The sequence below is a fragment of the Palaemon carinicauda genome, chromosome 14, assembly GCF_036898095.1.
Source record: "Palaemon carinicauda isolate YSFRI2023 chromosome 14, ASM3689809v2, whole genome shotgun sequence".
Classification (NCBI taxonomy): domain Eukaryota; kingdom Metazoa; phylum Arthropoda; class Malacostraca; order Decapoda; family Palaemonidae; genus Palaemon; species Palaemon carinicauda.
The window spans coordinates 41,627,928-41,652,927 of record NC_090738.1 but is presented as its reverse complement, the minus strand read 5'-3'; the positions used below and the strand labels follow the sequence as shown (position 1 = coordinate 41,652,927).

Genomic DNA, 25,000 nt, shown 5'->3' with positions numbered 1-25,000 from the left:
ACCAACCCGTAAAAGATAATAACAAAGTAAGGAAAAATTACGGTCGCCTGTATTTTACTGAAATACGGTTGAAAACAGTATATTTAAGGAGAATTTCCGATTAAAATTACGGTTTTTTTTTTCTAACAGTGTTCGTTACCTTGCATCATGCAGTGGATCAGAGAGTCGCTAAACAACAGCCATTAAAACGTCCATATTCGTAAATATTCATTTAATTCTGCGGGAGATCTTGCCCCGCCACACTGTTAAAAATTTGCCGTAAAAAAAAGCGGTAAAAATCATGGAATAAATGTTGCCTGGCATTTACCGTTTTAAAAACGGATATATTGAAGTAAAAGTGTGATATTACGGTCACCAACTCGTAAAAGATAATAAAAAATAGGGCAAAAATTACGGTCGCCTGTTTTGTACAGAAATACGGCTGTGAACAGAATATTTTTACGTAGAATTTCCGATTAAAATTGCGTATTTTTCAACAGTGCAGCTCACTTGATATGCGTTTTGTTTTGCCCGACAATTCACATTTATTATTATTTTGGTAAAAGAATATGAGGAATTGTTGAATTTCGCCCGAAAAAAACAATGTAAACAAGAAAAAAAATATTCTGATACCCTTCAATGACAAGAGACACCAAATAACAGCCCCTCCAAATAAAGTGACCTAAAGAAAGACATAAGTCATAAAAGACCATGAGACAGTCACAAATATAAAGGACACCAAAATAAATATAGCACCCCCCCCCCCACCCCACCCCATAATAGAGACTGATAGACTGGCTATTCCATATAACATAAATAGACATTCCCAACCATAAAATGTAACAAAAGACAGCCACCTCATAAGACTGCAAAACACCTCCATACATAAAATACATATAGATATAGTCCAAACAACATAATCAAACTATTGTTTTCTAGTCTTGGGTAGTGCCATAGCTTCTGTACCATGGTCTTCCACTGTCTGGGGTTAGAGTTCTTTTTCTTTAGGGTACACTCGAGCATACTATTCTATGTTATTGCTCCTCCTCTTGTTTTGTTAATTTTTTTTTAGTTTATAAAGGAAATATCTATTTTAAAGTTACAGTTTTTTAAAATATTTTATTTTTCCTTGTTTCCTTTCCTTACTTGGCTATTTTCTCTGTAGGAGCCCCTGGGCTTATAGTATCCTGCTTTTCCAACTAGGGTTGTAGCTTAGCAAGTAATAATAATAATAATAATAATAATAATAATAATAATAATAATAATAATAATAATAATAAACAGCCTCATCTATAAAAAGACAACAAAAGACACTAGCATTCAGAAATTATTATTATTATTATTATTACTACTATTATCATTATTACTATTATTTGCTAAGTTACAATCCTACTTGAAAAACCAGGATGCTATAAGCCCAGGAGCTCCAACAAGGAAAATAGCCTAGTGAGGAAAGGAAACAAGGAAATATAAAATATTCTAAGAACAGTAACAACATTAATATAAATTCAAATTTGAATATACATATAAACTATTAAAACTTTAACAAAACAAGAGGATGAGAAACTAGATAGTGGGCCAGAGTGCACCCTCAAGCAAGAGAACTCTAACCCAAGACAGTGGAAGACCATGGTACAGAGGCTATGGCACTACCCAAGACTAGAGAACAAGGGTTGTGAGAGAGAGTTTGGAGGTGCAAAGCTTTATCTGACGAGAAAGAAACCTACATGATGTAGGAGTGTACTTTGTACTGACGCTGAGTGACTTTGAAAACAAGATATTGATTCTAAATAAAATCTGTATATTCTCTCGAGTCTGTGTCGTTCACAGAGTATGCATAAGCATAATTAACCCAAGCGTTGTATGGAGAATTCTTATATAAAAAGGTATCTTGTCATTCACTTGAATACTCTCATTATATAAAAAGGTATCTTGTCATTCACTTGAATACTCTCGGTCAATACATTAATGAAATGGCTTCTCTAAAATCAAAATGCCTTTCAAAAGCGTAAATACAGTTCACATAACATTTACTGTAACTTTAAAAAATGCTTTGCACACGCAATGCTTTTACTTAACATTTTTATGGCCCTTAATAATGCTTGCTTTCCCTTTTTTATGAAATGAGAATTTGCATGAAAAATATATACTGTATATATTTCTTGGTCTTTTAGAACATTTTAGTCCTGTATCCCACAATCCATACTTGATCATCTACGTTTTTTTTTAACTCATTATATTAATTCCTTCTTGCCACTGTTTTGCAAGTAGACCTATTGTATTGTATCTAGCTGTAATTGTCCTTGATATAAAGCACAGTGCTCCATTAAGTCTGATTTCATTTCCTTCTCTAAATCCTAAATCCATGAATGATAATCTCCCCGTTGCATATTCATGCTTGATTTTGCTAGTGATCATCATAAGTATTTATGCTTTGTTTACTAGTCTTAAGACACACCTTATCAGGCAAGCCTTATACCCATAGCTAACGATATCCCTGACTTTATATATGTGTAAATAAACTGCCTTAATCCATGCCTGCCATCTCTTAGAAGCAATTTCTATTTGAATCAAAGCAGCTGATTTGCATGTATATAAACGCACACAGTCACTAAGTTTGAAAAAGGGCTGTTTTAGATTTACTTTGGCAACAGTCTTATTCTGCTATGAAGAGAATGCCACACTTACTACACAGCAATGTTTATTATCTAGCTTACTTTATTCAGTAATAATAGCTTTAGTTTATTCTGTGTGCAGCATAGGTTTATACTATAAGGGTGTTTGGTTTTATAATGACAGTGCTCTTGTGATTAATTCAAGAAAAACAATAAAACATTAGGACATTTTTTCTTCCAATTAGAATCAGGAACCAAACCTCAAGTAATCTGGTTGATAAGGGAAAGGTTGCCAACTATTCTGAATAAATGCACTCATAAAAGCCCTTAGAGAGTATGTGACGCCACCTTGAACCTGGGTTGGGTATTTCAGACTTGCTGTATCACGCCGAATCGAGCTCCTCTCCTGAACCTTCCCCCACCACAGAACGAAAGTCCTTCCTCCGTCACGCTGAACAAAGGTACACACTCACCCCTGCATGCAATGACAGACTGACCTAAAGGTACTACTAGGTGACTTCTACAGTTGATAACACACTGCCTTGATGTATACAAACAGTTTTGCATGCACAGAAAAGGGTCAATGAACAGAAGCCTAAGGTACACTTGACAATTCAATAAAAGGCTTCCTAAGGAAGACAATCGATGCTGCATACAAGGGCACACTTTCTGAGGTACACAGTAACTACTGCATACGATGGAAGACTTTCTAGGGTACACAATCACTGCAATGGCAGACTTATCATTGCTACAGGCAATGGCAGACTTTCCAGCGTACACAATCACTGCTGTATGTAACGGCAGATTCTAAAGTACACAATCACTGCTGCATACAATGGAAGACTTTCTTAGGTACAGTCACTGCTGCATGCAATGGCAAACTTCGCAGGGTACACAATCACTGCTCCATATAATGGAAGACTTCCCAAGGTACACAATCACTGCTGCATGCAATGACAGACTTCCCAGGGTACACAATCACTGCTGCATGCAATGACAGACTTCCCAGGGTACACAATCACTGCTGCATGCAATGACAGACTTCCCAGGGTACACAATCACTGCTCCATATAATGGAAGACTTCCCAAGGTACACAATCACTGCTGCATGCAATGACAGACTTCCCAGGGTACACAATCACTGCTGCATGCAATGACAGACTTCCCAGGGTACACAATCACTGCTGCACGCAATGACAGACTTCCCAGGGTACACAATCACTGCTGCACGCAATGACAGACTTCCCAGGGTACACAATCACTGCTGCACGCAATGACAGACTTACCAGGGTACACAATCACTGCTGCACGCAATGACAGACTTCCCAGGGTACACAATCACTGCTGCACGCAATGACAGACTTCCCAGGGTACACAATCACTGCTGCATGCAATGACAGACTTCCCAGGGTACACAATCACTGCTGCACGCAATGACAGACTTCCCAGGGTACACAATCACTGCTGCACGCAATGACAGACTTCCCAGGGTACACAATCACTGCTGCATGCAATGACAGACTTCCCAGGGTACACAATCACTGCTGCATGCAATGACAGACTTCCCAGGGTAAATAATCACTGCTGCATGTAATGGCAGACTTTCCAGGGTACACAATCACCGCTGCATGCAATGGCAGACTTTCCAGGGTACAAAATCAATGCTGCAGACTTTTCCCTTCACAATCACCCCAGCCTACATTGTCTCACTGATCTAATGAATATAAACACTCTACCTTAAAATGACTGACTGATATAAGGGACAAGGTCGCTAGTGCATGCAATTACAGACTAGCCTAAGGTATACGGTCACTTTTGCATGCAGTTGTACATTGGCTTATAATATAGAGTAAAGTCAGATACAGTCCCTCCTGCTCCTAATAACTGGTTGAACAATGTCTGACAGGACAGTTTTCCTTGCTCTCCGATGACCATCTTCTTTTTTCTCACACAATCAAATCAGTATTATCCTTTAATTCAATGCCCTAAAAGGTGTCGTATTTAGCTTCATTTTCTTCTTTCTCTATCATCCACCAGCTATGAATATTTCAATGACATAATATAACTCTATCCTTAAAGACTTTACAACACATTTAATTACGTTCTTCCAAACTTATCTCAAGTATATATGTTATCATTTTGTCTTAGAAGTATGCATTAGATAATTACATACTTAGCAGCGTTAATATATAATTATGTAAAGCTGTCTCTGTTACTAGATTCTTCGTTAAACGTAAACTCCTCTTTTGTACCCTGTGGCATAAATTCCTTAATGATAATAGAAAAATATAAACATTTATCAAGCTTGGCTCATGTACGTGAGGAAAAAATAACTTTAACGTTTTTCATCGGTTTGTTGATTCTCACTCAACAGTTTCACCTTGTATTTGTCACATAAGGATAAACCTAAAGCGTGATGTCATATATTGTGAATATTAAACTTGGTTGTTACGTAACGCACTTCTTTTCAATAAAAATTTTGTCTACATAGCATGTTTTATTATTATTATTATTATTATTATTATTATTATTATTATTATTATTATTATTATTATTATTATTATCATTATTATTATTATTATTTGCTAAGCCACAAACCTAGTTGGAAAAGCAGAATGCTATAAGCCCAAGTGCTCCAATAGGGAAAATAGCCCAGTAAAGAGAGAAAATAAGGAAGCTACAAGAAAAGTAATTAACAATAAAATTAAAATATTTTAAGAACGGTAACGACATTAAAATTAGTATTTCATAATGTACAATATAAAAACTTGGGAAAAAATTTAAAAGAAAAGAGAGAGAGAAACAAGAAGAGAAATACGATAGAATAGTGTCTGGCCAGTCAAGGGACCCAATAACTCTCTAGCGGTATTATTATTATTATTATTATTATTATTATTATTATTATTATTATTATTATTGTTGTTGTTGTTGTTGTTGTTGTTGTTGTTGTTGTTGTTGTTGTTAATTTAAATAAAATTGAAAATGGGTATTTATTAACAGATTTCCTCAGTATGTTTCGCATTGTGGAAGAGAGATTGCAAGCCACGGTTTTTGTCATGATAAATTTCTTTGGTAACTGAATCAAGTTTATAAAAATGCTCTAGGGTAAATAAGGGGAAGTTGAAAATGCAAATTTTTGAGCAAATAAATTCTTAAAAAAATAAAAAACAAAAAGTTCACGGGAGATATATTCAAATATGTTCAAATCTCTACTGTGTTGCCATATTGAGTGTCTTGTCTGAATCCTTCTTAACATACTGACGAGGATACTCTGGGGGGCGGTGAGGACTTCCCAAGTTCACGCCCCTACCTCCTTCGCAGGTCCCGCCTGACGGCGCAGGGCGTGAAGGAAGTGCTGGCCGGGTTCCATGCGAGTGCAGCGGCAACACCTCCTGCGGGCATGCCTCCGTCCTACCCTGGGGGCGCGGCCCCCCGCCGCTCCTCAGGGCGCCCCAACCGCAGAGGCCGAAGCCAAGACCCGCCGGAGGTGAGTGAGGCGGAGTGTGACCGAGACATCCTTCCGCCCCCGAGACGCTATAGTGACGCCAAGTTCAAAGGAAGGAGCTCCGGTGATTATTCTATCGACGTCTAGGATGGTGGTCAGTTAACTTGATTGATTATCAGTCATTTGGCATCCTGACATCTAAAGATGACGCCGATGTTATTTGTTATAAATAAAGAAATGAATAAATGGTAAATCACTTTTAAATAATAAAATCAAGAACATGCTTCTAACGGTTAAATAATTTTCAAAAGAACTGCTTCTGGAATAAATTCAAAAATACCACTATAGTCAATTCTTTTTAGTGAGGCAGATTTGCACCGACTCGCAAGGGTGCCCTTTTAGCTCGGAAAAGTTTCCTGATCGCTGATTGGTTGGACAAGATAATTCTTACCAATCAGCGATCAGAAAACTTTTCCGAGCTAAAAGAACACCACTGCGAGTCAGTGCAAATGCGCCTCATTTAAAAAAAATTGAATATAGTATGGTACGACACATCATATCCGAAAATCTTGGCAGTTAGATAAGTGTTATCTCTTCTCTGTATAAAGACTCTACAGTAGCTTTTTAACCTACGAAGGACATACAGGAATGCGTCCATTTCTGTTTCCAGACTATATACAGGCATTATCACAACTCTCAATTTTACAGTTATCTCTTCTCTGTATAAAAAAAGAGACTTTACAGTAGCTTTGTAACCTACGAAGGATATACAGAAAGGCGTCCATTTTTTCCAGACCATATACAGGCTTTATCAAAACTTACATACATAATTTTACAGTTATCTCTTCTCTGTAAAAAAAAAAAAAAATACAGTAGCTTTGTAACCTATGAAGGACATACAGGAAAGGGTCTATTTGTTTCCAGACTATATACAGACATTATCACAACTTCTCACATATTCAATTTTACAGTTATAGCTTCTTTGTATAAAAAAAAAAGACTCAATTTTACAGTTATCTCATTTCTGTATACAAGAAAACTCTGCAGTAGCTTTGTAACCTACAGAGCACATACAGGAAATAATTTCTGTTTCTAGACTATATACAGGCATTACTACAGCTCACATACTCAATTTTACATCAATATTTTACGCCTCCGTATTTCTAAACACGTGAAAATGAATTCACAGTGAAACTTTATTGGTCAAAAGGCTGAGATAACAGGATTTTCAAATGATATATTTTTAATTTTACTCTTTGAAGAATGTTAATAACAATTGAAAAAAATAAACTATTGTTCACTTTGTGAGCTTCACGGCCTCATTTTATCAATAGGAAGCAGCCATAACGAGTTCAAAACAAATATCCCTTGATATGAAATATTCTTTAATATTGAAAATGAAAAATTTCTATTTTTTCCCCTTCAATAGCATAATGGCTATTAATTCTACATGGAATTTCTAACGTCACTATTTTCTTATTAACTCTCTAGGAGATATTTTCATACCACTGGTTTGTAACATAGCACACTTAGTTCTTTGACAAAGAATAAGTACAAAGAATAAAATAATATAAAATCCGGTATATGTATGATGTAATTAATCAAAATGTAATTTTTTTCGTATGTTTAACCCCATTCCTCATGAATTCTAAACACTCTGTAATATTTGTGATATAAAATAGGTAATTCATAAATGCTTCTTATCTATATGCTCATGAAATGATGAGCATGCGGTAGATATTATTAGGCAACAACCAGTTATGTGTCTCACGCTGTTCATTTGACATAATATACCACTCAATACTGTATTCAAAATATGAAGCAGGTGCTGGCAGGTTATGATGGGCAGAACAGGCTTCTGTCTATAACGTTCATACACTGTTAAATAATTTGCCGTAAAAAAAATGGTAAAAATCCTGGAATAAATGTTGCCTAGCAATTGCTGTTTTCAAAACGGATATATTGACGTAAAGGAGTGATATTAAGGTCACCAACCCATAAAGGATAATAGCAAAGTAGAGGGAAAATTACGGTCACCTTTATTTCACTGAAATGTGGCTGAGAACAGTGTATTTTTACGGAGAATTTCCGATTAAAATTGCGGTTTTTTTATTAACAGTGTACCCTCTTTTACCTTTGTAAAATATACAAAGTAAATTTCAAGATACTGTAGGCTCTTTAATTAATAGTTTCTTGTGATAACCCTATTGACTGTAAAAATGTCTCCTTACAAAATAATATGTTTATAAAGATTAATTTCGCACATGCTTTTCATAATCTGTTAGATAAGCATAGAGGAATGTAATTCAGAAGACTGTGATATATATCAGTATCGGCAATGGAAAAAAAAATAGCTTATATTTGTCTTGTAATGGTCTCATTGTGAATATTTCAATGTGTTAAAACATGTGTAAAAAAAAAAAATTAAAAAAAATGTAGCTGTTATGTGACCTCCTTTGCTTCCGATCCTTTATACAAGTTTATTGAAAATATATTCATTATCAAGTAGCAAAATTGACCAATTGACCTTTTTGGACGTGAAAATTATAAGTCAACTCTCACAATAAATTCCAATAATCAGTTAAAAAGTGCTCTAGTTAAGTTTCTGGTGCAAAGCATTTTGTGCAAAAACAGCTGCATCTATGAATTCAAGCAAATTGGAACCAGTTCTTTGGTTGATGTGGTGAACATCTTCTTGAGTCAGTGAAGCTAAGTTTCAAGATTCAAATTTCTTGAGCCAATGAAGCTAGGTCTCAAGATTCAAATTTCTACAGCCAATGAAGCTAGGTCTTAAGATTCAAATTTCTACAGCCAGTGAAGCTAGGTCTTGAGATTCAAATTTCTGCAGCAAGTGAAGCTAGGTCTTAAGATTCAAATTTCTTGAGCCAGTGAAGCTAGGTCTAAAGATTCAAATTACTTGAGCCAGTGAAGCTAGGTCTCAAGATTCAAATTTCTTGAGCCAGTGAAGCTAGGTTTCAGGATTCAAGTCTTCTTGAGCCAGTGAAGCTATGTCTCAGGATTCAAGTCTTCTTGAGCCAGTAAAGCTAGTTCCTAGGATTCAAGACTTCTTGGGCCTCTGAAGCTAGGTTTCAAGATTAATATTTTTTAAGCCATTGAAGCTAGGCTTGCCCAGAATTCAACAACCAAGCCCGAGGAGACAGCCCTTTTGTGGAATAATGGCCTTGAAGATGTTGGAACAAGAGAAGAGTACCCATCTGCCAGACAGGGGCCCCAAGGCTCCATGAATCCACAAAAAAAAAAAAAAAAAAAAAAAAAAAAAAAAAAAAAAAAAACACTAAGTATGTAAAGTATATACCATTGTTGATTTGGTTATCAAAATGAACGTTCCATTGAACACTTATAAGGCAGTAATTTTGGCTGCTAATTACAAATATGATTGCAAAATTACAATTTATTTCAACGCAGTAAGGGTGCAATCAACAGAAAATTAACCAAAACATCCAGCCTTCCTTCAAATCAAAATCAATTAATCAGCAATTTAATTACAAAATAGTCATTTCTTCAATAGATTAAAAATACCCTAATGTCATGGAAGTAGATTGCCAAATTCGAAGATTTTGCAAAGAGTATGTATTCACCCCTCTCTGATTGTTAGCAATTTTACGTAAACACTACAGTACTTATTTTTACACAGCTTTCTGCATGTTGGGTATGCCACCATGATAGAAAATTTACAGAACCAATTTCAACAAAACTTGGTAGGCATGCGGGGTATGATCCACGAACAAATCCATTAGATTTTGAATAAAATACATCGAAGTACACTTTGGAGTTAAGAGAAAATTAATACTTCTTGGGGTGGTGAAGGCATGCTGTCTACTGAGAGCCCCTCTAATCTCAATTTCTAATAATCACTGGAGAAGTAAGGAGTCATTGAGCACTATATTACATTAGTATTACAATAAGGTAAATTTACTTTTACATGTACAGCATATATATGTACTTTATACTATAGTATCCATAAATTGTAAAGTATACTACACTTTGCACATATGATATCACAATACACACTATATCTGTAAATATTACTAGGCAGTCCAGTTGATTTTATGATAAGGCTTTTAGATTAGGAGAGATGATGGGGATATCAATAAGATAATAACTATGAAGGAGAGCTTTTTTTTAAAGGCAATACATGCACAGTATTGCAAAGTATACCTGCAATGAGTGTATACTCCGGCACACTATTCTATCTTATTTCCCTTCCACTTGTTTTGTTAAGGTTTTTATAGTTTATATATATATAGGAAATATTCATAATTAATGTTACTGTTCTTAGAATATTTAATTTTTCCTTGTTTCCTTTCTTCAATCGGCTATTTTCCCTGGTGAAGCCCCTGAGCTTATAGCATCGTGCTTTTCCAACTAGGGTTGTAGTTTAGAAAATAATAATAATAATAATAATAATAATAATAATAATAATAATAATAATAATAATAATAATAATAATAATAATACAATTAAATCTATAGACTTTCTGAATTGTTAGCATCAAGGTGGTTTTGCTCCTCTAACAAAAAATACATTATCTTGTGACAGTGATCACAAATATCGGTTAAAAATTGCAATATATATTACGATTTCCTTACAGTGAAGCATTGCTCAATTGATGCAAAATTCACTAAAAGTTACAGCCTCGCTTATTTTGAAGGGTGATAAATCAGAGTGAACTTTGACTTCAAATGGATAATTGATTGATTGATTTGAGGTTTTCTGGCCTCCTGACATCTAAGGTCATTGACACCGACATCGATTATTGAAAAAAGAAATAAAAGAATATTCAATTAAAACCATACAAGCAAACATGTCATTTTAAAAGTTGAATATCTTTCGGAAGACCTGTTTCTGAAATAAAGCTAAAAATACATGTGGTCCCTCATTTCCTACTTGTTATAATCCCATCTGGTCATCCTGCACGATTGAAATTCATAAGTATTGTTGTTTAATGTAGTCCGCTGTTTTCAATATATAATGAAACATGACTTGCCAAGTACAAATAACTAAATTTTATGTATATGTAAAGTCACATTTTTTTTTTTTTTTTTTTTTTTTTTTTTTTTTTTTTTTGGCAAAGGTAGATTCGTCTTGGAAATACATTGTAAGGTTTGTTGGTTAATGCAGTCTAGCAATTTCAATATATAACGAAAACATGACTTGCCAAGTACAGATAACTGAATTTTATGTATTTGTAAAGTCAGTTTTTTTTTTTTTTTTTTTTTTTTTTTTTTTTTTTTTTTTTTTTTTTTTTTTTTTTTTTTTTTTGCAAAGGTAGATTCGTCTTGGAAATACATTGTAAGGTTTGTTGGTTAATGCAGTCTAGCAATTTCAATATATAACGAAAACATGACTTACCAAGTACAGATAACTGAATTTTATGTATGTGTAAAGTCACAGTTTTTTGGCAAAGGTAGTTTCGTCTTTTGCAAATACATTGACAGTGATTTCCCAGTGGCTGCAATGCCATGCTAAGTTATCATTATTATTATTATTATTATTATTATTATTATTATTATTATTATTATTATTATTATTAGCCAAGCTACAACCCTAGTTGGAAAAGCAAGATGCTATAAGCCCTACGGCTCCAACAGGGAAAAATAGCCCGGTGAGGAAAGGAAATAAGGAAATAAATAAATGATGAGAATAAATTATATTACATGTGATTAGCAGAAAAATTATGTTCTCTAATAGCCATGTGATTAATAAGAGCTCAGGGATAATGACTATTACCTATCTAATATTAGTATTCTTGGAAATAATGAAAAAAAAAAAATCTGTTCTTACAAATTTGGATTCGAAAAGTAACAAATAGCGTTCTCTAATAGTTGTGTGTGATTAATAAGAGCTCAGGGATTATGACTATTGCCTTTATAACATTAGTATTTCTAAATATAATGAAAATATCCTAAATCTGTTCCCATAAATTTGGATTCAGAAAGTAACAAATGGCAATCATGGTGGATTGCATCCACCTCACGAGTGTAAAAATCCGCAATAATTTGTCACACTTCGGAACCTATGAGTCTGTATTAATGATTCTCTCTCTCTCTCTCTCTCTCTCTCTCTCTCTCTCTCTCTCTCTCTCTCTCTCTCTCTCTCTCTCTCTCTCTCTCTCATGCGCTAAAAAAGTACAGGCATACATACATTCAAAAATAACCCAGACAGACATTTTTGTATCATGTACTACCTTCCAGAGAAAAGCACTTTAAAAGGTTTAAAGGCCACTCATGAATGCCAGAGGCAAGGAACAGTGACATTGCCTTACCAAGCAGGATAATACCATAGAAACTGACCACATATGCATTTGATCAGCGTCCAAGCCCCATCGCCACCCAAGTTAGAGGACCAAGGAGGGCCAGGCTATGGCTGCTGATGACACGGAAGATAGACCTATAGGCTCCCCCAAACGGACCATCCTTAGCTCACAAAAATGGTGAGATTGTAGCGACCAAAGAAACTAACGACTTTGAGCCGGACTCGAACCCAAGTCTGCACACACTTTTCCAAATATACATGCTACAATCTTTACAGTTCTTCTCGCTACTCTAGCTACGAGCTCTTCATTAACCTCTTTCGACAGTAAGTGCAAATGCTTTAAATGTGATAAATAATAAATAAGTGAGAAAAGCATTAGTAAGTTGATTCTATTACGAGTAAAATCCAGACTTTTACGTAGCGATCCTCCTCCCTTCACATCTGAAGCACGTGAAATATTAAACTTTGACTTAGAACGGGATATTTGTTTGGAACAAAAAAAAATAAAAAAAAAATTAAAAAAAAATATTCGAGGGGAGGGTGAATTGAGAAAGGGAGGGAGTGTTTGTGAGTCTTTGTGATATGTTGGGAACTCAGTATCGGGTAGAAGGGGGAAGTGATCGCTTACTATAAACAATATTTCCCTTTTAGTCTTCACTAACTTCCGTATACTATTAGAATCTCGTCACAATTTGCTGAACGTTATATAGAGGTGGAGAATTTTTTTCCTTTACTTCAGACGTTTAGCTAATATTATCTTAGTACTATTATTATTATTATTATTATTATTATTATTATTATTATTATTATTATTTGCTAAGCTACAACCCTACTCGGAAAAGCCGGATGCTATGAGCCCAGGGGGCTCCAACAAGGAAAATAGCTCAGTGAGGAAAGGTAAAAGAAAAAAAGGAAATATTTTAAGAACAGTAACATCTTGAATATTTCCTATGTAAACTATACAAACTTTAACAACGGTAGGTCTTCGAGAGACCTAGCTTCAATGGCTCAAGAAATTTAAATCTTGAGACCTAGCTTCACTGGCTCAAGAAATTTGAATCTTAAGACCTAGCTTCATTGGCTCAAGAAATTTGAATCTTAAGACCTAGCTTCACTTGCTGCAGAAATAGGATAGAATAGTGTGCCCAAGTGTACCCTCAAGCAAGAGAAACTAACTCAAGACAGTAGAAGGCCATGGTACACAGGGTATGGCACTACCCAAGACTAGAGAACAATGGTTAGATTTTGGAGTAACCTTCTAGAAGAGCTGCTTACCATAGCTAAAGAGCCTCTCCTACCATTACCAAGAGGAAAGTGGCCACTGAACAATTACAGTGCAGTAGCTATATATGTGAAAACCTTTATACGAATTACCCGATATACCTTTTACATACTTTAAATGGAGATATATGGATTTAAGAAAAAAAAAAGTGGTTGACACAATGATTCTGAATCTCCCTAAGGATTGGAATACTAAAATGATTGACAGATCAGAATAAAAAATGCTGATTAGATTGGAGTAGCATCAGAATGTTAATGACTTCAAAGGTTTAGAGATTTAAAGGCCGCTTGTGAATGACAGAGGCAAGGGGCAGTGGGATTGCCCTATCAAGCAGGACAATGTCCTAGAGACTGACCATATATACATATGATCAGTGCTCAAGCTAGGACAAAGGAGGGCCAGGCAATGGCTGCTGATGACTCAGCAGATAGACCTACAGGCTTCCCCAAACACCCTATCATTAGCTCACATTATAGTAAGGTTGCAGCGACCAAAGGGAATAACGAGTTTAAGCGGGACTCGAACCCCATCCATAGCTCACGAGGATGGTGAGAGTGCAGCGACATAAAGAACTACAAAGTTTGAGCGGAACTCGAACCCCATCCTTAGCTCACGAGGATGGTTAGGTTGCAGCGACCAAAGGTACTAAAGAGTTTGAGCTTTACTTGAACCCCATCCTTAGCTCAAAAGGATGGTAAAGTTGCAGTGACCACAGGGAATAAGGAGTTTCAGCGGGACTCGAACCCCATCCATGGCTCACGAGGATGGTGAGATTACAGCGACCAAAGGAACTAAAGAGTTTGAGCTTTACTTGAACCCTTTCCCTAGCTCACAAGGATGGTAAGGTTGCAGCGACCAAAGGAACTAAAGAGTTTGAGCTTTACTTGAACCCTATCCTTAGCTCACAAGGATGGTAAGGTTGCAGCGACCAAAGGGAATAACGAGTTTCAGCTGGACTCGAACCCCACAGTCTGGCAATCACCCAGCAAGGACGCTACCACTTATCAATTATTCGAACACATTGTATAGAGCCATCGCCGAGATTGATCCCAAAAAATGACCGTTCTAACATTTGCTGCATCTGAAATATTCAGTCTTGTCGTTCAAGCCTCGGGCCACCTATTGAAGGATATGTATTCTTTATGCGACCGGAGAGAGAGAGAGAGAGAGAGAGAGAGAGAGAGAGAGAGAGAGAGAGAGAGAGAGAGAGAGCATAAACTAAAGGGAAAATGAAAGTGTAGGTATAGATGGCTAGACACTTCGTTTATGTTCTATTACTAATCGCTACCACTTATTCTAATTACTTTTCTTATTGAGAGAGAGAGAGAGAGAGAGAGAGAGAGAGAGAGAGAGAGAGAGAGAGAGAGAGAGAGAGAGAGAGAGAGAGAGAGCATAAACTAAAGGGAAAATGAAAGTGTAGGTATAGATTGCTAGACGCTTCGTTTATGTTCTATTACTTATCGCTACCACTTATTCTAATTACTTTTATTATTGATAAGAGAGAGAGAGAGAGAGAGAGAGAGAGAGAGAGAGAGAGAGAGAGAGAGAGAGAGAGAGAGAGAGAGAGAGAGAGAGAGAGAGCCTTACCTTATTGCCTTATTTTTTGTTTGGGTTCTCCCAGGTCCCTCAGTGTGAGGCACCTCGTATATCCACCAGAGAGTTACTAATGCATCTTCCGGTGTATTTTGCATCTTGCAGTCTTGGATGGTCTGGGATGTATCTTAGGTATTAATCGAGCTTATTCTTAAACACATCTACGCTCACTCCTGATATGTTTCTTAGATGAGCTGGCAGCACATTAAATAGTCGCTGCATTATCGATGCTGGTGCGTAGTGGATTAATGTCCTGTGCGCATTTCTTAGTTTACCTGGTATATTTTTTGGCACTATTAATCTACCTCGGCTTGCTCTTTCTGATATTTTTAGCTCTATGATGTTTTCAGTAATTCCTTCTATTTGCTTCCATGCTTGTATTATCATGTAGCGTTCTCTTCTCCTTTCTACCTGTATAGTTTTAAAAATTTCAGAGAGAGAGAGAGAGAGAGAGAGAGAGAGAGAGAGAGAGAGAGAGAGATCATAAACTAAAGGGAAAATGAAAGTGTAGGTATAGATTGCTATACGCTTCGTTCATGGTCTATTACTAATCGCTACCACTTACTGTAATTACTTTTATTATTGATAAGGAAATTTAAGTAAATCAGAAGAAACCCAAAATCCTAGATATTTAAACCCTTGCCTTTAAATCACGAGGAAATTTGTACACATTGAAATGAATCAGAAATAAAAGAGAAAAATGTTTTCCGAATCCAGATATACGACTTAGGATCGACTTAAGCCCTGTCCACACGATCGAGCATGCCCGACGGGCAAACAGTGATACCAGACCACACCACAATAGTTAGTAAGAATAAGGGTTAATGGCGTCAGAAGCGGGAAACCCACAGACAGGGATCTGGCATCATACAGTGTTGCCAGATCCCTGCCTTTAGTTTTCCCGCTTCTGGCATCATCCACCCTCATTTTCACTAACTATTGTGGCCTGGTATTACTGTTTGCCCGTCGGGCATGCTCAATCGTGTGGACAGGGCTTTAGATTAACTCCCTGGCCGATAGGGTGCTGACAGATGCCTGCAATAGATCATGGCCCAAGGTATCTTCAGCAAAATTTGAAGTCAACCAATACAGCGGTTATTGAGATCCCGAAGACCAATGGTTTTAGATAATTTTGTTTTGTTAATAGGAGGCGCTGCTTGCACCTGCACGATTTTATTTATTTATACTTCCCCCCAATGGGTCATACTGCTGCTCTAGTACTGTGATGAAGCAGAGTTCTGGGTCAGGTAGTTTAGGTCTGCCAGAGAATCATCTCACACATGAGTGAGAGAGAAAAAGGAATATGTATTCAACCTGTTAAAGATTATTATTATTATTATTATTATTATTATTATTATTATTATTATTATTATTATTACTTGCTAAGCTACAACCCTAGTTGGAAAAGCAGGATGCTATAAGTCCAGGGGTCCAACAGGGAAAATAGCACAGTGAGGAAAGGAAACAAGGAAAAATTAAGTATTTCAAGAACAGCAACAACACTAAAATATTTCCTATATAAACTATAAAAACTCCTCATGGCTACATACATTTATTAACTGCTGAATTGTGGAGGAGACCTATGTGAGGGTTGAACTTCAGCAGCATGAGTTTCATATACCAGCCGAGTAAGCTCATAAGTAGCTCAACAAGCCACTCCACAAGAGGGAGTGCAGGAAGATAGAGGTGAGGGGCGCAATGGGTGCAAAGGGTTGTGTTTTGATACAGTTATGAATTATTGATAAGTTCTTAAATTTCCATGTTTGGACGACTTTAGATTACAGCTGACACAAATATAATCTTGCAGACTCATGGTTGTTCAATTGTAAGGTGTACAGTTGCAACTTCTTAAAAGCAAATTACCACATTTGCTTTTAGGGTTTCTACAAGAAAGTATACCTTTCTTAACCTGTTGTAAAGATATTCAGGTCAATATCTTTTATACTATTTTTTCCATAAATGGTTAATAATTCCTAGTAATATGAAAGTTAAAACAAAGAAGTACAATAAAAAAGGAGAGGATGTGAAAGGAAGACGAGGTAAGATAAACAAAAATATGAGGAAGAAGAGTGGAAGGAAAATGTGACCAGGGTTCTGCATCATTGAGATAAGGAATCGATAAGATCTGTCACATGTCTGCCTCGATCTGCCGGGCTCCTGTTAACTTGCCTATAAAGAAAATGGTATTACGAACGAAATTCTGCCGACGGAAAAGAAAAACAAGATATGCTCCCAGGTTTGAGAAGTGGTGTAATGTCGACATTACGAAACCTTTAACAAAGGTATGGTTATTATGGGTGGGGGTGGGGGTGGGGGTGGGGGGGGAATGGTGATATCATCTCAATATAGAAGTATTTTTCAAACTTACTTTTTGCATATGAATTACAGGTAGTGGTGGTTTATGCGGTAACGTCCCTGACTGGTGATCGTCAGACTGGGATTCGAGTCCAACTCAAGCTTGTTGATTCCTTTGGTCGCTGCAACCTCACCATCCTTGTGAGCTAAGGATTTGGGGTTAGGGGGAGCCTATAGGTCTATCTGCTGAGTCATCAGTAGCCCTTGCCTGACCCTCCTTGGTCCCAGCTTGGGTAGAGAGGTGGGCTTGGGCGCTTGATAAGGCAATATCACTGCCCCTTGCCTCTGCCATTCATGAGCAGAATTTAAGCCTTTGAAGCTTTAAAGAGCCTGTGTCTAGCCGGAAGACCCAATCAATATAAACCAACATTTATATTGGCGATTTTTTTTTTTTAATAAGTTAGGGAAAAATATCTTACAAAAGCTTTGGTTTCCACATCAAAGTAGCTTCACTTACATATTCTTCTTCACCCAAGGGGTTAACTACAGCACTGTAACTCTTCAGTTGTTACTTTCCTCTTGGTAAGGGTAGAAGAGAGACTTTAGCGATGATAAGCAGCTCTTCTAGGAGAAGGACACTCCAAAAACAAACCATTGTTCTCTAGTCTTGGGTAGTGCCATAGCCTCAGTACCAAGGTCTTCCACTGTCTTGGATTAGATTTCTCTTTCTTGAGGGTACACTAGGGCACACTATTCTATCCAATTTCTCTTCCTCTTGTTTTGTTAAAGTTTTTATAGTTTAAATGGAAAATATCTATTTTAATGTTACTGTTCTTAAAATATTCAATTTTTCCTTGTTTCCTTTCCTTACTGGGCTATTTTCCCTGTTGGGGCCCCTGGGCTTATAGCATCCTGCTTTTCTAACTAGGGTTGTAGCTAAGCATTTAATAATAATAATAATAATAATAATAATAATAATAATAATAATAATAATAATAATAATAATAATAATAATATGTTAAAAAAAAAAACAAATTTCATTCTTGTGATCTTTGCTTCCTTGACTCGTCAGTCGGCTATTTTCATTTTTGTCGTATACTTTTCTTCTATTACCATGATCACTTTGCTACTTTGCGTATTGTAAAAGATGACTATCCTCCATTATCACAATATTGCTACTTCTTAATCCCCCCACCCCCCATAAACCCCCATTCCCTTTTAAGATTTTCAAGATCTCTTTCTATTTGCCATTGAAATGAAGTTCAATCATTTTAGGCTCTCTATTCTTCTGTGTAGAATAGCTTTTTGGGTCATTCTCCTTAAAATGTATCTTTTTGAAGTATCTCCATGCATTTCATATGAAAAAAATTATAATACTTGCTGATATATATATATATATATATATATATATATATATATATATATGTATATATATATGTATATATATATATATATATATATATATATATATATATATATATATATATATATATATATATATATATATATATATATATACAGAAATCTGTTATCTTTGATTCTTAGTCCACAAATACGTCATATTTTTTGTGTACATAAAACTATATATATATATATATATATATATATATATATATATATATATATATATATATATATATATATATATATATATATATATATATATATATATATATATAGTTTTATGTACACAAAAAATATGATGTATTTGTGGACTAAGAATCAAAGATAACAAATTTCTGTATATATATATATATATATATATATATATATATATATATATATATATATATATATATATGTGTGTGTGTGTGTGTGTGTGTGTGTGTGTGTGCGTGTTTGTGCGTGTGTTTGCATATATATATATATATATATATATATATATATATATATATATATATATATATATATATATATATATATATATATATATATATATATATAGTTTTATGTACACAAAAAATATGATGTATTTGTGGACTAAGAATCAAAGATAACAAATTTCTGTATATATATATATATATATATATATATATATATTATATATATATATATATATATATATATATATATGTGTGTGTGTGTGTGTGTGTGTGTGTGTGTGTGTGCGTGTTTGTGCGTGTGTTTGCATATATATATATATATATATATATATATATATATATATATATATATATATATATATATATATATATATATATATATGTATATATATATATATATATATATTATATATATATATATATATACATATATATATATATATATATATATATATATATTATATATATATATATATATATATATATATATATATATATATATATGCTCAACCGACTTAAAAATTGTCTCTCACCAAAAAATCTGCACGTAGGCAAACGTTCATTTGTGCTATTGTATTACGTCCTCTCTCTCTCTCTCTCTCTCTCTCTCTCTCTCTCTCTCTCTCTCCTCTCTCTCTCTCTCTCTCTCTCTGTGCAAACGTTCATTTGTGCTCTTGCATGCATTTTTAGGAGTACATTTTTCTCCCTTGCTTTTTCCTGCAATCAGACTTCTCTTTTATAAAGCTGACCTTCTGCTGCGCAATAGTTGAGAGATAAAACGAAAAAAAATATCACTTTTTTTTTTCATTTCACTTCGTATGAAAACTTAAATAAAAATATGATCAAAATAATGTTTCATGATTAAAAGATTATTTCCTGTGTTTCGATGTTTTCAGTTGTTTATACTTTCTTGTAATGAACAGTTGCTTTTCTGCACTAAGGGAATAACTTGAAATTTGGCGAAAATTGTAAATGATGAATGATTTTGTTTATTTAATTCGCTGGCGAAAAATGGCTTCTGATAATATATCTTTTTTCGTCATCGGTGTACGTGTGTCATTTAGAACTCAATGTCATTTAGAAAAAACTAAGTTAGAACTCGATGTCATTTAGAAACACCTAAGTTAAAAATCGATGTCATTTAAAAACACTCACGTTAGAACTCTACTAACCTAAGTTAGAACTCGATGTCATTTAGAGACACTTAAGTTAAAAATCGATGTCATTTAGAAACACCTAAGTTACAACTCGATGTCATTTAGAAACACCTAAGTTAAAAATTGATGTCATTTAGAAACACTCACATTAGATCTCTACTAACCTAAGTTAGAACTCGATGTCATTTAGAAACACCTAAGTTACAACTCGATGTCATTTAGAAACACCTAAGTTAAAAATTGATGTCATTTAGAAACACTCACGTTAGAACTCTACTAACCTAAGTTAGAACTCGATGTCATTTAGAGACACTTAAGTTAAAAATCGATGTCATTTAGAAACACCTAAGTTACGACTCGATGTCATTTAGAAACACGTAAGTTAAAAATTTATGTCATTTAGAAACACTCACGTTAGAACTCTACTAACTTAAGTTAGAACTCGATGTCATTTAGAGACACTTAAGTTAAAAATCGATGTCATTTAGAAACACCTAAGTTAGAACTCGATGTCATTTAGAAACACCTAAGTTAAAAATTGATGTCATTTAGAAACACTTAAGTTAGAACTCGATGTCATTTAGAAACACCTAAGTTAAAATTTTATGTTATTTAGAGACACCTAAGTTAGAACTCGATGCCATTTAGAAACACCTAAGTTAGAACTGGATGACATCTAGAAACACTCACGTTAGAACTCTACTAACCTAAGTTAGAACTCGAAGTCATTTAGAACCTCCTAAATTAGAACTCCATATCATTTAGAACCTCCAGACTTACAACTCGATGTTTTTTAGAACCTCCTAATTTTGAACTCGTTCTTATTCAGAACCTCCTTACTTAGAACTCTGTGTCATTTGGAACCTTCTGACTTAGAACTCAGTGTCGTTTAGAACTTTCTGAATTAAAACTCGGTGTCCTTTAGAACTTCTTGACTTAGATCTCGATGCCATTTAGAACCTCAAACTTAGAACTTGATTCCATTTAGGACCTGCAGACTTAGAACTCGGTGTCGTTTAGAGCTTTCTGACTTAGAACTCGATGCCATTTAGAACCTCCTGACTTAGAACTCCGTGACTTAGAACACGATATCATTTAGAATCTTCTGACTTATAACTCGGTAATATTTAGAACCTCCAGACTTAGAACTCGGTGTCATTTAGAACTTCTTAACTTAGAAATTGATGTCATTTAGAACCTCCTGACTTAGAAATCGATTTTAGCTGATCTGTAGCGTGTAATATTTTCTGTCCTTAGAGCGCATCTTCCACCTGAATCTCTCTCACATGCACTCTACCTCTGTTATCTAACACAGCTACTCTTTTCTATCAAGAGCTTGACAAAGCGGTAATGCTTCGCTTCGCCTGCCATCCTTCAAAGACTTTCCGGTGTCCTGTGTTAGAAAAGAAGGGAACAAAACAGGAGAGCAGAATTTCAATTCGAAACCGATTGTTCAATTAGTTCCCGTTTGATCCAGACTCGACAATGTCAGATGTGCCTTTATCTGTTCTGCCTCCCGACATTTTCGACTGAGGCATTGCTCTACTCAGTTCACGAGAACTTTTCATTATTTGCTCTCATTCTTCTATGGATGGGAATAAATGTTAGTCAGTGTATATTCCAAAAAAACTTTGCATTTTGATTTCATATGTGGCAAGTCAATGCAATGGTTAAAAAAAAAATATTAGGTGTCTTTTTCTGTTATTAAACTCTTCTACGAGATGGTCACTTCAAAATCAAACCACTGTTCTCTATCTATTTCCTTCATGGCAGAAAAGATTATATTGGATGTAAGATATTTAAGAATCTATTTCGGCACTGGTATGAAAAATACCAAAATGAATGTCTTTATTCATTGGTATGTAAGATGCCTAAAAATATATTTTCCCTTCATGGTATACAGCGTGCCTTACGATATACTTCCTCTATAGTATACAAGGTGCCTTAAGATATACTTCCTCTAAAGTGTACAAGGTGTCTAAAGATATAATTGTTCCATGGTATGCAAGGTGCCTTAAGATATTTTTTCTCAATGGTATGCAATGTGCCTTAAGATATACTTCCTTCATGGTATGCAAAGTGCCTTAAGATATACTTCCTTCATGGTATGCAATGTGCCTTAAGATATACTTCCTCCATTGTATGCAAAGTGCCTTAAGATATACTTCCTCTAAAGTGTACAAGGTGTCTAAAGATATAATTGTTCCATGGTATGCAAGGTGCCTTAAGATATTTTTTCTCAATGGTATGCAATGTGCCTTAAGATATACTTCCTTCATGGTATGCAAGGTGCCTTAAGATATACTTCCTCCATTGTATGCAAGGTGCCTTAAGATATACTTCCTTCATGGTATGCAATGTGCCTTAAGATATACTTCCTCCATTGTATGCAAAGTGCCTTAAGATATACTTCCTCTAAAGTGTACAAGGTGTCTAAAGATATAATTGTTCCATGGTATGCAAGGTGCCTTAAGATATTTTTTCTCAATGGTATGCAATGTGCCTTAAGATATACTTCCTCCATTGTATGCAAAGTGCCTTAAGATATACTTCCTCCACGGTATATATAGTGCCAATAAACCTATATCATGGATGGTATGCAATACGCCTAATGATATAATTCAAAGCCATTTTCTCAACTAGGCCTTTGTGGAGAGATTTTGATTAAAAATTCTTATAAATTTCGTTATACACAAGCAATATTCGGCGAGGATTCATTAATCACAGTTTTTAATAAGGGCTTTATAAAACCAAAACCTTCTAAACCACCCCGTCTCTCTCTCTCTCTCTCTCTCTCTCTCTCTCTCTCTCTCTCTCTCTCATCCTATTGTTCACTCACTCACATCCTTTCAGAATTATCGACCAAAGTGAGAACAAAACTTCTTTATTCCGATGTTCAGTTGCTCGTTTTTTCCCCCAAGTCCGCTTTCCTTTTCTATTTGTTTCCCTTTCATTTCGAAAAACTGAGGTTTTGTTGTGACTACTCATTCTCTCATTGCTTTCGTCTCTCTCGTTCTTCTTTTAGAAGGGCCAAGATTTGGGAGTTGTGGAGAGGAGTGAGGGGTATCCTATGTCCCTATATCATGCTCATTACTATATGAAACGCTCCGTGTTTTAGGTCTATTGACCAGTTGAAATCATTTGTTTATTAATGATAACCTTGACTATATTGGATAAATAAGAATGGCTTGAGAGAGAGAGAGAGAGAGAGATAGAGAGAGAGAGAGAGAGAGAGAGATTAGTAATAATGCTTTTGACCTTCATAATTAGGAGAGGAGAGAGAGAGAGAGAGAGAGAGAGAGAGAGAGAGAGAGAGAGAGAGGAGAGAGAGAGAGAGAGAGAGAGAGAGAGAGAGAGACAGAGAGAGAGAGAGAGAGAAAAGGAGCTTTAATCTAGAAAGGAATGCCCCTTCCCAGCACCGCTTTAAATCGCCTATTTATCAGAAAAGCGAAAGCTTCGAGAGAAGGAAATCGTAAATACATTCCACTTTATGGCAGCAATTTCGTAACAATTAGAGTCGGGAGTTACGAAATGGCTTTAGCGCTGTTAATTCTGAAAGCAATCATTCACCTAAAAAAAAAAAAAAAAAAAAAAAAAGTTTCTTTCCGCATTTAATGACTTTGGGCTTGTCAGATCCTCTGCACCCACACGTGGTTGCTGGAATGTTCGATAGATCCAGACCTTTTTTTATCCACGTTTCTTAAATCTGCGATATTCACAGAGCAAGAAGTCAGGATTAATTTCGAGCCAGTATGTGTCTTTTTGATCGATAGAAAGCTTGAGTTGATAAGGAGAATCCATACTCCAACAGAACAATGACCTAAAAGAAAAAATACATATTTTCGCTGGACAATGTCCTAACAATAAAAATACATACTTTAGCAGGACAATGTCCGGGCAAAAATACATACTTTAGCAGGACAATGTCCAAACAAATATACATAATTTAGCAGGTTAATGTCCTATAAAAAATAAATACTCTATTAGGACAATGTCCTAACAACAAAATTTCATACTCTCGCAGGACAATGTCCCAACATACGAAATATATACTCTAGCAGGACAATGTCCTACCAACAAAAATACATACTCTAGGACAATGTCCTAACAACAAAAATACATACTCTAGCAGGACAATGTCCTAACAACAAAAATACATACTCTCGCAAGACTATGTCCTAAAATAAAAAATACATACTCCCACAGGACTATATCCTAACAAGTAAAAAACATACCTAGTTAGTAGGTTGGCTAGGGCACCAGCCATCCGTTGAGATACAACCACTAGAGAGCTATTGGTTCCTTTGACTGGCCACACAGTAGTACATTGGACCAACTCTCTGGTTACGGCTCACTTTCCTTTTGCTTACACATACGCCAAAGTCTGGCTTATTCTTTAAAGATTCTCCTGTCCTCATACACCGACAACACTGAGGATACCACTACCATTTTTCTTCACCCAAATGGTTAACTACTGCACTGTAATTGATCAAACCATTGTTCTCCAGTCTTGGGTAGTGTCATAGCCTCTGTAC

General features: G+C 35.3%; 1 protein-coding gene across 1 annotated transcript in view; it reads left to right on the top strand.

Annotated features, from left to right (window-relative positions):
- The window catches only part of LOC137653175 (cell adhesion molecule Dscam2-like), an 88,494-nt gene extending 82,064 nt beyond the window's left edge, over positions 1 to 6,430 (top strand). The window contains exons 32-33 of the mRNA XM_068386558.1: positions 2,968 to 3,055; positions 5,916 to 6,430. Coding sequence (XP_068242659.1) covers positions 2,968 to 3,055; positions 5,916 to 6,186 — 359 coding nt within the window. The 3' untranslated portion in view covers positions 6,187 to 6,430. The remainder of the gene's footprint in view (positions 1 to 2,967; positions 3,056 to 5,915) is intronic.
- The last annotated feature ends 18,570 nt before the right edge of the window (positions 6,431 to 25,000 follow it).